Source organism: Equus przewalskii, chromosome X (genome assembly GCF_037783145.1).
Source record: "Equus przewalskii isolate Varuska chromosome X, EquPr2, whole genome shotgun sequence".
Lineage (NCBI taxonomy): Eukaryota > Metazoa > Chordata > Mammalia > Perissodactyla > Equidae > Equus > Equus przewalskii.
In genome coordinates, this window is record NC_091863.1 from 82,892,643 (window position 1) to 82,908,119 (window position 15,477).

General features: G+C 46.1%; 1 protein-coding gene across 2 annotated transcripts; it reads left to right on the plus strand.

Moving 5' to 3' along the window:
- The first annotated feature begins 1,243 nt into the window (after positions 1–1,243).
- LOC103545444 (nuclear RNA export factor 1-like) lies at positions 1,244–7,289 on the plus strand. 2 transcript variants are annotated; one of them, XM_070603887.1, is made up of 17 exons: positions 1,244–1,360; positions 1,485–1,550; positions 1,686–1,755; positions 1,913–2,001; positions 2,118–2,225; positions 2,389–2,498; positions 3,707–3,743; positions 4,109–4,177; positions 4,262–4,317; positions 4,458–4,565; positions 4,684–4,742; positions 4,847–4,962; positions 5,058–5,100; positions 5,681–5,753; positions 6,265–6,447; positions 6,836–6,896; positions 7,008–7,289. In XM_070603887.1, the coding sequence occupies exons 1-17, from the start codon at positions 1,271–1,273 to the stop codon at positions 7,059–7,061; spliced, it is 1,392 nt and encodes a 463-aa protein (XP_070459988.1). In that variant the 5' UTR covers positions 1,244–1,270; the 3' UTR covers positions 7,062–7,289. The 2 variants fall into 2 exon arrangements, with proteins under 2 accessions (XP_070459988.1, XP_070459987.1); XM_070603886.1 differs by having other exon boundaries at positions 1,262–1,384.
- The last annotated feature ends 8,188 nt before the right edge of the window (positions 7,290–15,477 follow it).

The window sequence follows — 15,477 nt, forward strand, 5'->3', positions numbered from 1 at the left end:
CAGCAAGATGAGGATCCAGGAAAAAGTGATGCTCCTGTGGACACTGGAATAAGATAGTAAGTGACCAGTCAGCATGGCTGAAATGTACCAGCCAGTGGAATCCGTAACCCTGTATTCAATATGTCACTTTTCTCTCCAGTCTGGAAGAGTGAGGAACGACAGGATCAGGTTAAGGGTTGAGCAAACTTTATTGTAGCCCTGGTATAAGTGGGGCAAACGTGTATAGGAGACGTCCTGAGTATACAGGGACTGCTTCTTTCTCTCCCCACTTTTCCACAGTGCTCCCTATGCCATTCCACCCTGTCATCGGAGAGGCACTTTTCAGAAACAAGACCAAACCCACGTTAACATGGAGAGAGAGCAAAAGCCTCCAGAGAGAAGAACGGAGGGGAACAAGCAGGATGAGACCTCATCTCTCAACACACTTGCCTAATTGCAAAATGTTAAACATTAAAAACACATACTTAGACAATGAAATCATTCTGCACCTTCCATCTGTACGACCCCCCCACCATGACTCACAGATATCCAAGATATCCAATGTAAATAGATGGGTGCACATATGGCAGATGTGTTTCTCTTTAGGTAATGCATATACCTACTTAAAATATTTAGCTAGTCATGTAGTTATAGATATGATCTTTTTAAAATTGGCAATCACATAAATAATTTCCTGCAAATTGATTTTTTCACTTGTTGTGACATCCAGATTTTCATTTCTTCAATTTGTGCTGTTTGGCATCTTTCCAGGTGTTTACTGGCAAAGCAGTTTGCTCTTTAGGTGAATTATTTGTTGTTATCTTTTGTCCCCTTCTCTACTGATTAACAAAAGTCCTTTAGGTTCTTGCACATTAGCACAAATTCTGGAATAGTGTTTGCGAATATTTACTCCCAGATTTTCAAATTTCTGATATTTTTCTTTTGACAGTATGGAAATTGCTTTAATTTTCATGGATTTTCTTTGCTTAAAAATAATACAGCCAAGACAGAAAAAAAAAAAACAAGGAATACAAAGGATTACATCAAATACGAGTCTGCTGGGAATTCTAGATTCAAAGCCTTGAAGGCTTCAGAGCACAATGGGAAGAAGCTTTAGAGCTAATTCCGCACTTGAGAATAATGGGGAAAAGAATTGAATACCTGCTTGCTTATAGGAGACACCAGGAAAAGTGCCTCTAGTTTAAAATAGTCCTGTAAATGATCATTTTGTTTCCTCTGGTCTCGTATTCTATTTCTCTTGTCACTCTCCCCATAGTTTCACTATGAGAAAATGCAGGCCCAGTTCTTCGTTGAGAATGCCAACATTGCCTTTGCATTGAAGAATATCAACGGCAAGATTTGGGATAAGAATAATGAAAGGGTGTGTGTCAAAGACATGACCAGGGTTAGCGAGGGGCGAGGGGGCAGGACAGCGGCAAGGTCTTGCTTGATCCCAAGGCTCAGATTTCCTGGTGCTTACCCAGCCCCTCTTGTGCTCTTTGCAGATATCTATCTTTGTCAGCCCCTCTGATGCACCCTGCTCTGTGCAGAAGGAGCTGAAGTCAGAAAAGGTGAAGCAGATAAAGTTAGTGCAGACTCAAACGAGTTGTGCACTCACATGCAGACCCACCTCTTCCACCCCCGCCTACTACCTCCCTTCACCACCTCAGACTCAGAGCCACTAAATCCCATCTCTAACTCTGCAGCTGACCATGCACAAACTATATGATGTCTCCCGGCAGTCTCTTGACATCCACAAACTCCGCTTTGACCCTGGTAGGCTCCAGCAGTAATTCTAGGGAGGGTGAGGGCAGAGGGGTCCAATTGTTGGGAAGGAGACTTAGGGATGGAAACCTGGGGAGGGGTGGGTGCCGGGGCTGTACCAGCTGGGCCCCTCTCAGCCTTCTCATTTCCTCCTCTCGGCCTCTTTGAGCCTTGGTGACCCTTGGTGTGGAAATGGTACCGAATCCTGGAAATGACATGGCTGCCTCCCTGCAGATCCATGGAGAGAACATGCCCAAGGTGAGGACTTGGGCCCACTGCTGGGATTGATGGTGAATGGGGAGAGTTCAGGTAGAAGAGGCAGATTCGTCTCAGATATCCCTGGTTGAGGTCCTCACTCTCTTTCCTCATCATAGCTTTTGCCCTGGAACCTGAGCAACACGAAACCCTGCCAGCTGGCTGGCCTGTCCACCACTATGCAGAATGCCTCCAACATCAAGAACTTGAACCTCCCCAGCAACGAGGTGAGGTTCAGTACCCAGATCCTTCTTTAAAGGGAAGGTGGGAGGGCTCATGGGGTGGTGGCAAGAGGCCGGAAGTGGATTTGTTAGCAAACATAGGAACTGGGGTGCAGGGTCATCCTGGCTCTCTTCCTCTGGTCCACGTTGTTCCTCCTCATAATCACAGGTGAAGGCTGCAGGGAAGTTGGACAAGGGCCAAGGGCTGGAGCCAGAAGAGATGAGCGCAGACAGAAACTCCCTGTGCACCACCTTCCCAGATAAGTCAACCAACATAAGGTCAGTTGTACCCTCTGTTGCCTCCTGGGAGCCTGAGCTACCGCTGACAGTGACTGTTTGCAGGAGGCAGCAGTCCTGGTCTTCTGGGTGGACCACAGGCCCTGCCATTTCTTTTCTGTGCCCCTCACCTGTGCTTAGAGGACAGGCCTCTCAAGGGCACAGCCCCTCCCTCCCTCCACAAGTTACATCATCCTGCTTGGACCTTCAGAGTATCCCTGGGTCACCCAAGATGGGTGTGATTCCTCAGACAAGGACTCGACTAAGACAGGCACCAGTGCACAGGGGCCATCAGGAGAGAAGGTGGTCATAGAGGGGGCCACAGACCCTCAGCCTCGTGCTGAGCTGGGGCCTGACTATTTATTCTTTCTGGGGAAGGTCTCGCCCCCGGGGCTGCTCCATTTCCCATTCGCAGTTCAGACTGAGCTCACACAGGTGACAAAGTGTCAACCAACATCCACTGCCCTCCCAGCCCAACAAGTGCACCTTTTCCATTCCGACCTCGGGTCCAGGGCCAGCCACGGCAGATGAAGGAAAGGGCTGCAGCAGGGGAGCCATCACCCCTTTCTTCTCTCTTCTTCCCTGACCCCCACCACCAGGGCAGAGTTTTTTTCTCTTCCCTTTGCTTTGCTTTGCTTTCTCTCTCTCCCTTGTCTCTACTCCCCTGTGTCTCTCTCATCTCTTGCCTCCTAACTTCACTCTGTCCTCATCCCCACCTGTTCCCTCCCTGCCTCCTAAGCCCAGCCCCACTCACCTCCTTGCTCCAGCATCATGGGCCATCCCTGGTGGTGTCCTGGTCCTGGCAGAATGCTGGACCCCCAGTGAGGTAGCAGAGCCCTGGGCTCCCACCCCATTCCCTCTCCGCTCTGGAGCCCTCAGTGAGATGTTGGAGAAAGGAAGGTGGGCAGGGAGGGGAAGGAAGCCCCAGACCTGGGAGCCAAATTCTATGTTGTGCATGGGAAAGCAGTCAGAGCAGTCTAGGTGAGAGCCACCCAGGGGGAAGGGGTGGGGGGAAGGAGAGAGGGAGGGAGAGCAAGCAAGCCCTCTTCCTATGGGTCAGTCCATGGGGGAGGAGCCCAGGGCCCTGGAGGGCTGCAACACGGATTGAAGGTGGGACACCCCGGGCTGTGTCTCTGATGTAAATCTGCTTGCTTTCATGAGGAAAGACACCTCCACAGTTTCACTTTTCTGTTTTGTCTTGATTTTGGCAGCTCCATCCTGGAATTGTTCCCCAAGTTGTTAAGCTTGGTAATTGTATTCCTTGATCATTGACTCCTCTAACTGACACTGACACTGCCCACAAACTGCTCCCAACCCCTTTAGGTCTTCCCCAAGTTACATTTTTCAACCTGAGCCTTAAACCTCATGGTGGGAGGGTGGTGGTACACACCTATGTGGGCACCTGACAAAGGCTCTCAGTCTTATTCAACAACATTCTCCAAGGCTTCAGGGACCCCTTGATGATGATCCCAAATGTAACCTTGCCCATGGAACTTCCAGGGCCCTTTCACACCTGACCCCTGACCCTCACCTCCTGCTGGACCCATCCTTTTCCCAGATGATCCAGCACCAGCTGCTGGTCTGCACTGCTGACTTGCTCTTCCCTTTCCCAGGATAGCCAGGAGTCACGCCCACCAACTAACTTTGGTATTGAAGCCCACAAGAGGCTACCAACCTGCAAGGTGAGGCGGGAGGACCAAGCAGAGATTTATGCGGTGCATGAGGAGGGGTATCAGCTGTGGTCCTGAAAACTGTTGTAATTTCAGGGAAGCTTCTTTGAATCTGATGCGCTGAAGAGTCTGGTTCTGCAATTCCTGCGGCAGTAAGTACTCCTGGGAATCTGAGGAAGGGGACGGCTGGGCCGGGGGATGCCGCCTAAGCTCAGGTCTGCTTCTTGGGTCTTTGAAGTCTCATTTGGAGCCCAGGTCACACATGCAGCTTGTCCCTTCTGTTCCCCCACAGATATTACCTGACCTATGACTCTGGAGACCGACAGGGTCTTCTCGGTGCTTACCTTGACAAGGCCTGCTTTTCCCTGAGCATCCCTTTCAACCCCGAGGACCCAGCCCCGTGAGTATCACAGCTCAGACTCTGTTCCTGGGCCCTGTGGCTCCCCAGCAGACACAGGCCAGCTCCTGGAAATACCCAGTGGACAGACCACCACCTCCTGTTCCTCTTTCTCTCCCAGAAGCAGCTTGTGCGAGTACGTCAAGGATAACAGGAATATAAAGAAGCTCAAGGACCCCCGTGCGTGTGGGAAGATTGGGCAGGGAAAAGGGTCATGGAGGGATTTTTCAAGGCCCAGGGTGTGGCAGCCCCTGACCTTCGCTCTCCTCCGCCCACGCCCACAGACCTGCGGCTTCAGCTGTTGAAGAGTACAAAACATGACATCATGCGCTCTCTCTGTGTGTTGCCCACAACTCAGCATGACTTCAGCTCCTTCGTGGTGGACCAGTGGCTCCAGACGGTGAGCACCTGCTTCCTCCCTCAGGCAGGCCCAGAAAGCTGCAGCTGGGTAGGAGGTTTAGGTGGTGACTGAGCCCCTGGGCTCTTCCCTTTCAGGAAAGGATGCTGTGCTTCTCTGTCAACGGGGTGTTCCAGGAAGGTGAGTGTATGTGGAGTCTCCACTAGAGGCCCCACTGCTCCCTCCCCGTGGCTGGGCTCCCCCTCAGAACTCTCCCAGCTTCCCTGATCCCTTCCCCTCTCTTCCTACTCCCTCTGTGTTCTTCAGTCCCCACTCTGCCTCCAAACCATCCTGGTCTGACCTGCGTCCATGCCTGTCTGCCCTGCACAGCTCAGGCATCAGGGACACAGGCTGTGGAGTTTGATGTCTCATCCCAGATCCTTACTCTATGAACTTGTGCTGGTTACTTAACCTCTATGTTTCCTCACTTGCACAATGGGGCTAATAATACCCACCTCTTGGGTAGCTGTGAAAAATGAATCGAGTGAACTTCTAAAGTGGTTGTCACAGAGCCGGACACATAGTAGAGTCCCTGTCATGGGGAGCAGATTGCTCCTATTGTTGCCCGCTCCATTCCTGACACCCTGACTCCCAGTGAACAACTGTCCCCTTCAGCATGACTATCAAGTCAGACCCTGACTGGTAACGCCATGTGAGCATGTAAAGCATGTGCGACTCTTCGGGGGTATTGTTGTCTGTTGTTTGTCGTTTGTCTTTAAAGTGGTAGGAAAGTCTCAGGGTTCTGTTCGTGCCTTCACACGGACCTTCATCGCCATCTCTGCCAGCAATTCCAGGTGAGTGCTGTGTTGTGAGTGGGAACACCCAGCCCAGCCTGGGCTCAGTGGGTGGGAATGTGGTGGTGTTGACCTCGGGGTTTTCTCAGTATTGTGGAAAGCCACCAGTTAGATCCGAGGAGCAGCCTAGCCTAGTGGGTAAGAGCATGGGGTCTGGAGTCGGAACACTGGGTTCTCTTCCTGGCCCCAACACTCCCTAGCTGTGTGACCTTGGTTAAATCACATGACCTCTCTGTGACTCAATGTCTTCCTACTGTTCAGGGTAAATGCAGGTGTAAAATCATCTCTGGTTTGGGGACAAACCTGTAAATATAGTGAAGCTGGTAAATAATCTCTCCAAAGGTGGGCTCTGTGGCAGGGACAGAGGTACCAGCTAAGGAATTTGGGGGGGCAGGCCCAGTATGGGGCTCTGGAAGGAATCTGGTTGCTGAGTGGCAGTGGGAGCAGGATCATTGTTGGGGGTGTAGGGTTCTCCATCCATCAGTTGTCTGGGGGCCGCCTTTTCCTCCAGTCTGTGCATCCTGAATGACCAGCTGTTTGTGAGGGACGCCAACCCCAAGGAGACTCACAGTGGGCTCTTCATCCCAGTTCCCACACCCGCCTCCAGCTCTGTGCCCACCCTCTCCCAGGAGCAACAGGAAATGGTGCAGGCTTTCTCCACCCAGTCCGGCATGAACCTGCAGTGGTCTCAGAAGTGAGTGCTGGGTGTGCACAGGACAGGAGGGAGCTGGGAGGAGTGGAGGCGTGAATAATGGGAGCTTGCAGGTAATTTGTTTTGCTTTTTTATTTCACTCATTATCACCTTCAACATTTCCCTCTCAGTACATATAAGCTACCTGGTTGCTTTTGAACAGGTGTGCATTCCTTTTATGGATTTCATTGACTTCGTTCTCTTATTGGCAAACATTTGGGTACCAGGAGTTTTTCCCATGACACACTGTGCCACAGGACTCATTCTGCTGCATATGATGCAGTAAACGTGGCCACGTGTTTCCGTTGTGTAGGTTAGGAAATAGCACTGTGCGGTCAGAGTGTCTCCACTTTGGTCCTAATGGATGGCACCTGTCCTTCCTCCGCCACAGGTGCCTTCATGATAGCCACTGGGACTACACCAAAGCCGCACAGGTTCTCGCTCTGCTCAAGGTGAGGTCTGGGAATTCGGGCCAAGTGAGTGGAGGCCAGGTGGCCTGGGAATGAGACTCGGGGCTCCTGGGCTCTACTGATCTCCCAACTCCCCCCCTTCACTTCCTCCAGGCCCAGTGCAAGATCCCAGAGGAGGCCCTCACACAGACTGATCCAGGATCCTGAGAGCACAGCCCTGACAAGAAGCCCTTGGGTGTTATCATCTTCATCCTCATCACTTTGGTTGTGTTTTTCCTTTACTATGAGTATATCCCTGGGACTGAGCTTGGAGATCTGCTTGGGGCTGGGAAGCCAATGTTTAATGGGCACTCATTCACCCAAAGGGGCAGTTGTTCTGTGTATTTTTCGTACCCAGGATCCCTGATTCCTCTGATAATAAAGAACAATGTTGCATGTTGTGTAAATTCCCTGATAAATCCATTCCAGGACAGCATCATTAGCACTGGTCTTCAGAGAAGGAAAGGGAAGTCAGAGAGGGTCAGAAACTCATGGGGAACCGTGGGGTAGAGATGGAATTTCTGGACCCCCCTCCAGAGCCCAGGCAGTGTGTGCTCCCCAGTGCTGTGTGTCTGCCGAGGTGAAGGATGCTTTGTAACCCTGACAAACCCGGGGATGCCTTTCTGTGTCCCTAGAGTACTAGTCAAAGATTTTTAGGCAGCGAAAAGAATTACTTTCATAGCCATACAAATTTATTCAAATTCAAAAACAATTCATTTTCGGAAAACCCGCATAATATGACTGACATTGTCTTAATACCCTTTACATATAAAGAAATCAGTAGAGAGAAGGGAAACTAATATTAACCTAGAATTGTTATTAAAAGCAAAAGGGGGTCCAGCCCAGTTGTGCAGCGGTTAAGTTTAAGTTTGCACGCTCTGCTTTGACGGCCCAGAGTTAGCCAGTTTGGATCCCAGATGCGGACATGGCACCACTTGGCAAGCCATGCTGTGGTAGGCGTCCCACAAATAAAGTAGAGGAAGATGGGCACGGATGTTAGCTCAGGGCCAGTCTTCCTCAGCAAAAAGAGGAGGATTGGCAGCAGATGTTAGCTCGGGGCTAATCTTCCTCAAAAAAGCAAAAAACAAAACAAAACAAAAACAAAAGCAATCGGAATGCCCAAGAAATCTATGAAAAGCTATTCAACCATAATAATCCATAAAATCACAACTGCAAACATTGACATAAGGTACTGAATGACAAAAGAAAGCTGAAGGTTGCTATCTTGAGGAAAATACATTGTGTGTGTGTGTTTGTGTGTGCGTCTATTGATATACTGTGTATAGGAAATGTAGGGCAGCCCTGACGGCCTAGTGGTTAAGTTTGGTGTGCTCCACCTCAGCAGCCTGGGTTCGGTTCCTGGATGTGGACCTACACCACTTGTCTGTCAGTGGCCATGCTGTGGCAACGGCTTACATATAAAAAGAGGAAGATTGGCAACAGATGTTCGCTCAGGGAAAATCTTCCTCAGCAAAAATGGAGATGTATAAAGTCATTACTTAACAAAAGTACAATGTGGCAGGTGAAACGTGGAGACCGCATACCTCTGAGAGGCAGGCATTTCCTTCCTTACCTCAGTGTCCCCCCTCCTTGGTGTGAAGAACAACTTTTGGAGACTGGGAAAGATAAAGAATCATTTGTGTGAAAAATGGCCTTCAGGGTAAGTTCTGGAAGCATCCACAGGAGGACCTTTCTGGATACTCAGGAGCAAAGGGAAAGGAGATGGGCTTAGATGGAAGGGCAGTCCTTGCATCCCTCAAGGATGAAGGACCTGATGAGGACATAGCCCTTCAGCTCGACACCCCCAGGACAGCCCCCAGGTTGCTGCTGTCTGCAGCTGAGAACCAGGAGTGCTCTTCGGTAAGTACCTTCCCAGGGTCATGAGAGGACCGGCACAGGGCCTGACACCCAGAGTGAGCTCAGTGCTTCTCTGCTTACTTCACCCCTAGTCTCTGTCTTCACTTCCTGTGTTCCCCACCCTTGGCCGGGTTCATCCCTAACTTTGTACTATCTGGCAATGTAATCCCCACTCCTTTCAGTCACATTCACACTTTGACTAGGTGGTAGGAATAATAATGCTACTAATAAAACTGAAATCAACAACGACAAAAATAAGAGATACCAACAATTATAGTGCACATAGGACATAAATTACTTGCTCGAGATCAAGCAACCAGCAGGTAATGGTTCCCAGCATCAAATCTAGGTCCTTCTGACCAAAAAGCCCCCGTCTCCAACCCCAGTTTATGCATTGAGTGCTCCTCTGTGTTAGGACGAATCCCAGCACAGGGGAAGGGACTCACCAAGGTCCTGTGGTCAGGCGATAGGTCCAGAACTGGACACATGTTTGATGACTTCCATCTTCTGTCTAGCTGACCTGGTCCTATTCTTTGCTGTCCTGTTATATTTCTTCTTCAATAAAAAATTGTTTCATTCTTCTCAAACTAGAGGGAAAATAAGGAGATAGGAAAGCATGAGGAAAAAAGAAAGTGATGACATGGGACCAAAGTTCACTTCTTGCTGCTACATTGCCAGATGATGTTTCACATATTCTATTTTATGAGACAGAGGAGGCAGAGTGGGCTGGGAGTAATACATATCAAAGTCCTATCACATGCCAGACATTCTCTCAGGTTTTCTCCTTTTCTTCTTAGAAAAGCTCTGTGAAGAAGGCACCCTTAGTTCCATTTTACAGATGACCAACCTCAGACTCAGAGAGGCATATGAATTTTCCAATCTAATAACTACCCATTGCCCTCTGCACAGGTCAACCAGCAGCCTCCCATTTAGCTGATGGATCGCCAAGGCTTAAGGACTGATAGTGAGAAACTACCTTGATGTGGAGCTGAGCTGTGGCATGCCCCCATTGGGCATGAAGATGATGGTGGGGATGAAATCCTGCCCTGTGGGCCAAGAGGCCTGGGCGTGAGGCCCACATGGACTGGCTGATTCCTGAGGTGTTGAACTGGACTCTGGAAGCTGCACAAGCTCTTGCCATTGGGAAAGGGAACCTGAATGGTAGGATATTAACATGTACAACTACTATATAAACGGTCTTTCACAGTTCGTCTCATTTAATCCTACCAGGTCTATCCAAGACCAATAATTATCAACAATCAGGAAACAGAAGACAAAAGTTAAGTAACATGATCTAGGAAACGACCTTATAAATTACTGCTCCAGGATTCATAATCTGGAGTCACACAAAGGATTAAGCTTTCCCCACTTTGTCCTCTGAGCTGACATTCAACATCATTGAAGGCATTCTTATTCAGTTGTTCTGTTTAAAACAATGTGCTAAAGTACTTTTAAAATACAGGCATGCATCGCTTAACAATGGGACGCATTCTGAGAAATGCATTGTTGGGGGGGTTTCGTCGTTGTGCAAACATCATAGCATGTATTTACACAAACCTAGATGCTATAGCCTACTACATATAAAGGCTCTGTGGTACTAATCTTATGGGATCACCGTCTTATATGCATTCAGTTGTTGACCAGAAAGTCTTTATGTAGCACATAACTGTACTAAAAATCATTATAAAGGATCAAATACCATCTGCACAGAAAACATTAAAAGGTGTGTGAAAAGCTGGGAGAAATTATTTTCAACCGATATTCAGGCATAGGTTTATATCTTCCGTATACAAAATAATCTTAAACAATAGAGAGAGGTCAATGGTATGAAGAAAGAATGAACACAGAAAGGAATATAGATCCCCAATAAACACATGAATACATACGAAACCAAATAAACAAATACAAAATAAATCATATTAAGTGACACATGGATGTTATAATGTATAAAGGAGAATATGCCCCAGTTCTGCAAAAGAATATATATATATCAACATGGGTGTATAAGTATGTGTGTGATTAAATATGTTAGTGCATTGAATACAGAGAAAAATCTGGGAAACAGGCACCAACATGTTAACAGAGACTACCTTCGTGTTATGGTGGGCAAAAGGCAGGGACAGATAGGAGCGACAAAATCATTTCAGCTTTGAAATATACCTTTCTATACGTTTCCTTCTGTTAAACAAAGAGAAGAACTAATTGGTAATCTAACAAAATATGGAGATAAAGTTTTATGAAACAGGTATATCAGCAACCAAGTCACAAAATAATAGTGTAGAAATACATTTATTGGCTTAGAAACATGCTCATGTTCTGTAATATAAAAATATAGCACATAAGCAGGTTTCTTTGATAAAAATTCACTGTGCGTGCATTGCCAGAGATAGAGGATATTTTTATTTTATAAATTTGCATTTCTATAGTGTTTTAAATACGGAAACATTGAATAGAATGTTGAAAATCAAATAATTGTGAAGTGATTACAGCTATGATGCTCATATACTCACTTCTTCAGGGGCAGATCAAAACAATTCCTTGGATAGTTTTCTGTATGTGTGTATGTTTGTGTATGTTTCTTTGTCTCAACCTTGTTCACACTAATTATTCATACACTTAAGTCCTTAGTTCAGTTTGGTGCTGGATGTTCAGTCCCAGGGCTTGCAGATCCCAGGATGAGTATGACTATAGAAGCACTGCTGCCCGTATGTGGAAAAGTCTAGAAATCTTGGCCTATAGGATGGACTCTTTTCACCTCACTCCCTCACCAACACCACAACCCTTTCCATCCCCTATCCTTTGCCAAGCCTCCCAGTGGAGACTTTCACATCTGCAGTTCTGACTCTGGTCATCGGGGGCATCATTCTCCATTTTCCACAGGACCCTCCCCACCCTCCCACATTCCCCCCACCCTGCCACACCCCCACCTCCTCCAGCCCCCCCAACCCCCGCCCCACACCCTGCACCTCAACGTAAAGGCATACTTTTTAGAAACAGAGTCAAAATGTTTCTTCAAAGCATATTACAAAACACGTAGATTGTGATCTCAATTCGATTCGAAAAATTCATATGGGTATAAAAAGATTGAAAGGACGATGCATAGCTTTGTTTCCTGTTTGTGCCTACATCTACATCTAATTAATTTATTAAACAGATATTGAGTGCCTACTGTGTGCCAGACACTATACATCTAATCCCACATCTGCATCCCAACCTTCCCTGTCTGATCTCCAGACCCGCATAACTGGAAATGCACACAGGAAGCTACATGGAGGTTAATGCCCACCCCATGGGGTATGACCTCAGACTCCATTCCAAGCAAGATTAGTTCAAGCTTGACCCTGAGTCCTAGAAACCAGTATTGAAACAGGAAATGATGCAGTTGAGTGGAGAGAGGTTTTAATTTGGGAAACTGTGGCACCTTGAAACTCACACCTCTGTCGTCTTGCATAGGACTAACCGGCTACTAACTTCTCCTGATGGACCTCAATCTCAGAGAGCGAAGGACAAGGCAAACAGTGAGTGTTGGTTTCAGTCTTGCTTCGTCTCGTGGGCTCAAGCCAGAGGTTTCACTTTCTCCTTAATACTTTGCTCAGTCAGAGTTGTATATTTTGGAATTGGTTTTGTGTCTGCCTTATCCTTGGGAGAGTTGTCCCATCCCTTTAGTCATCTGACAGGTCCATCTGAGGTGACACAAAGTTTCTGCTTCATGTAAGACTTTCTCTACCAGTTAAGGGGGCCTGGACTCAGATCCACAGGAGACAGAAAAGAGTAGAGACCAAGTTCTCAAAGACAAGCACGGGGCCAAGACTCTGATCTGAACATCTAATTCTCCTGACTTAGTGAAATGGTTTTCCCAGATTTCTCACATGATGGTCACTTCCCCTCAGGGTGCCTCTTACATCTGACACTCTAATATGAGCCCTTTCTCTCTCTCTTGTCCACAAAAGTACACTCACAGTGAAATTCCTGTATAAGCTAGTAGTGGAGAACATTTTCCTAATATGACTTCAAATCCAGAAGCTATAAGGGGAAACAGTGATACACTTGATTTCATTAAAAATTGCATGGCAAGCAAAAGCCCATCAGCAAAGTAATATGAAAAGTTACAAATTGGGAAGAATTCTTACAACTTATATCACAGACAAAGGTTATATACTTTGTCGTGAAGAGATTATGAAAAAGCAAAGGCAAAATACAACATCCTGAGGGAGAAAGGGCACTAGGCACAAACAGGTATTTCGCTGAAAAGTGTTCCTCAAGCAGATAAAAAATGCTACACTTAACTCTTGACAAAAGATGCAAGGGAAAAAAAAGGAGATGCCTCTTCTCATCAATTACATAGTCTGTGAGGAAATAGGCAACACACGCATTGCTGGTGTCAACGTAACATGGTACAACCCCTATCCAGGGGATTGGATACTATCTTGTAAAATTACTAGGGTATTTACCCTTGGAACCAGCAATTTCTCTTCTAAGGATCTATCCCAAAGAAACAATGGAAAAAGACAAAAAGGTGTAGGCACAAGGCCATTTCCGACAGAACAATTCATAACACCAGAAGGTTAGACATAAGACAGATGTCCACCAATAGGGGCTGGTTGAATAGGCTACAGTCCATCTACGTCCTGGAGTCCCACGCTGCTATAAAAAGCAGCAGCGACCCCCTCACTATACGGCTATGGTGTGATCTCCAGGATATATCATTAAATGAAAACAGCCAGGTGCAGAAAAATGTGTAGAGCTGCTGCTGTCCTAGATGGGAGCCACTAGTCGCAAGTAGCTATGTCAATTTAATTGAATTAAAATCAAATGAAATAAAAACTCAGTTAGTGGTGGTAGCTACAGCTTAAGTGCTCAATGTTTAATTCCTGAAAAAACCATCCAGGTACCTAGTGACGACCACGTTCGACAGCACAGCAACAGAACTTTTCCTTCTCTGCAGAAATTTCTATTGGACGGTGCTGGTGTCGAGCATGCCACCTTTTACCTATGAAAGAGGGAGAAAACTATTATACATATTACATTTATTATATATTTTACAAACTGGAAGGTAAAAACAAAAGAGGAGGCAAATGATTACCTATAACGGGGACAGAGGAGCATCACCAGGTGGCAGCTGCTGATATATATTCTCTTAAAAACATAACACAGATTTGCTGCCTCTGTGCACTGAAAAGGGCAAGAAACAATGACCAGCCCAGTAGCAATGAGCACCCTACTCTCCAGACAGAGTCTTCTGAAAACAGTTCCCACTAAAAGCATAGAAAGACAACTTCTGTAATGAAGAAAAGATCCACAATTCAACAGATTCAATTCTAATCACGCCTGTCGAGCTGAAGGCACCATAACTATTTTCCTTTAGTGATTAATTTTTATGTGGATGATCTACAGAATTGTCCCTGGGACATTTTTCCATATCCTTCGACTGGAAGACTCTCTACTGTTCAGATGAAGATTGTTAAGATGAAAAATCCCCACACTTACCTATAGATTCAATACAATCCCAATCAAAATTGTAGTGGGCTTTTTGCTTTTGAAATTGGTAACTGAATCTGAAATTCATGCGCAGGTGCAAAAACACCTAGACTATGAAAAGCAACCTTGAAAAAGAACAAAGCTGGAGGATGAACACTTCCTGATTTCAAGACTCAGTATAAAAGTTCTGTATTCAAGGCAGTGTGGTACTGGCATCAAGCTAGACAAGCAGATCAAAGGGACAGAATAAAGGGTCTATAAATAGAACCACATGGATGTGGAAAACTTACTTTTGTAGAAGGTGCAAAAGCAACGCAGTGGGGAAAAGACAGTCTTTTCAACAATTGGTGCTGGGACAAGTGGCTATTCACATGCACCGATAGAAACTGTGATCCATATATTGCACCATCTACCAAAGTCTACTCCAAATCGATCGTAGACCTAAACATAAAACCTAAAGCTGTAAAAACATAGTAGAAAACACAAGAGAGAAAGACATAGGAGAAAATCCTTGTGCCCTTGGCTTAGGCGAAGATTTATTAGATTCTACACCAAAACCACAACCCATAAGTAAACTCACTGATAAATTGGACCTTCTCAAAATTAAAAACTTCTACTCTTCCACAGCCACTGTTGAGAGGATGAAGAGACAAGGCACTGATCGGAAGGAAAATATCTGCAAATCGTATATCAGATAAAGGACCTGCATCCAAAATAGAGAAAATCTCTCAACAGTCAATAACAGATACTCCAATAAATAAATGGGTAAAATATTTGAACAAACGCTTCATCCAAGAAATTATACAAATGGGAAATAGGCATGTGAAAAGATGATCAACATCCTTGGTCAATAAGGAAATGTAAATTAAAACTACAATGAGATAACACTGTACCTCCCAAGAGAATGGCCCAAATTAAAAATGCTGACCATACTAAGCATTGGCAATCTTCTGGAGGATGGAACCCTCATATATTGCTGGTGGGAATGAAAAATCGTACCACCATTTTGGAACCAGTTTGGCAGTTTCTTACAATATTATTCTTACACCTGCCATATGATCCAGCCATTGAACACCTAAGTATTTACCCTACAGAAAGAAAGCATGTGTCCCTTTGAAGACTTATACACAAATGTTCATACCAGTTTTATTTAATAGAGCTTCCAGTTGGAAACAACCCACACGTCCATCACCAGGTGAATGGATAAAATAAATTGTGATATAATCATATACTGGAATACTACTCAGCA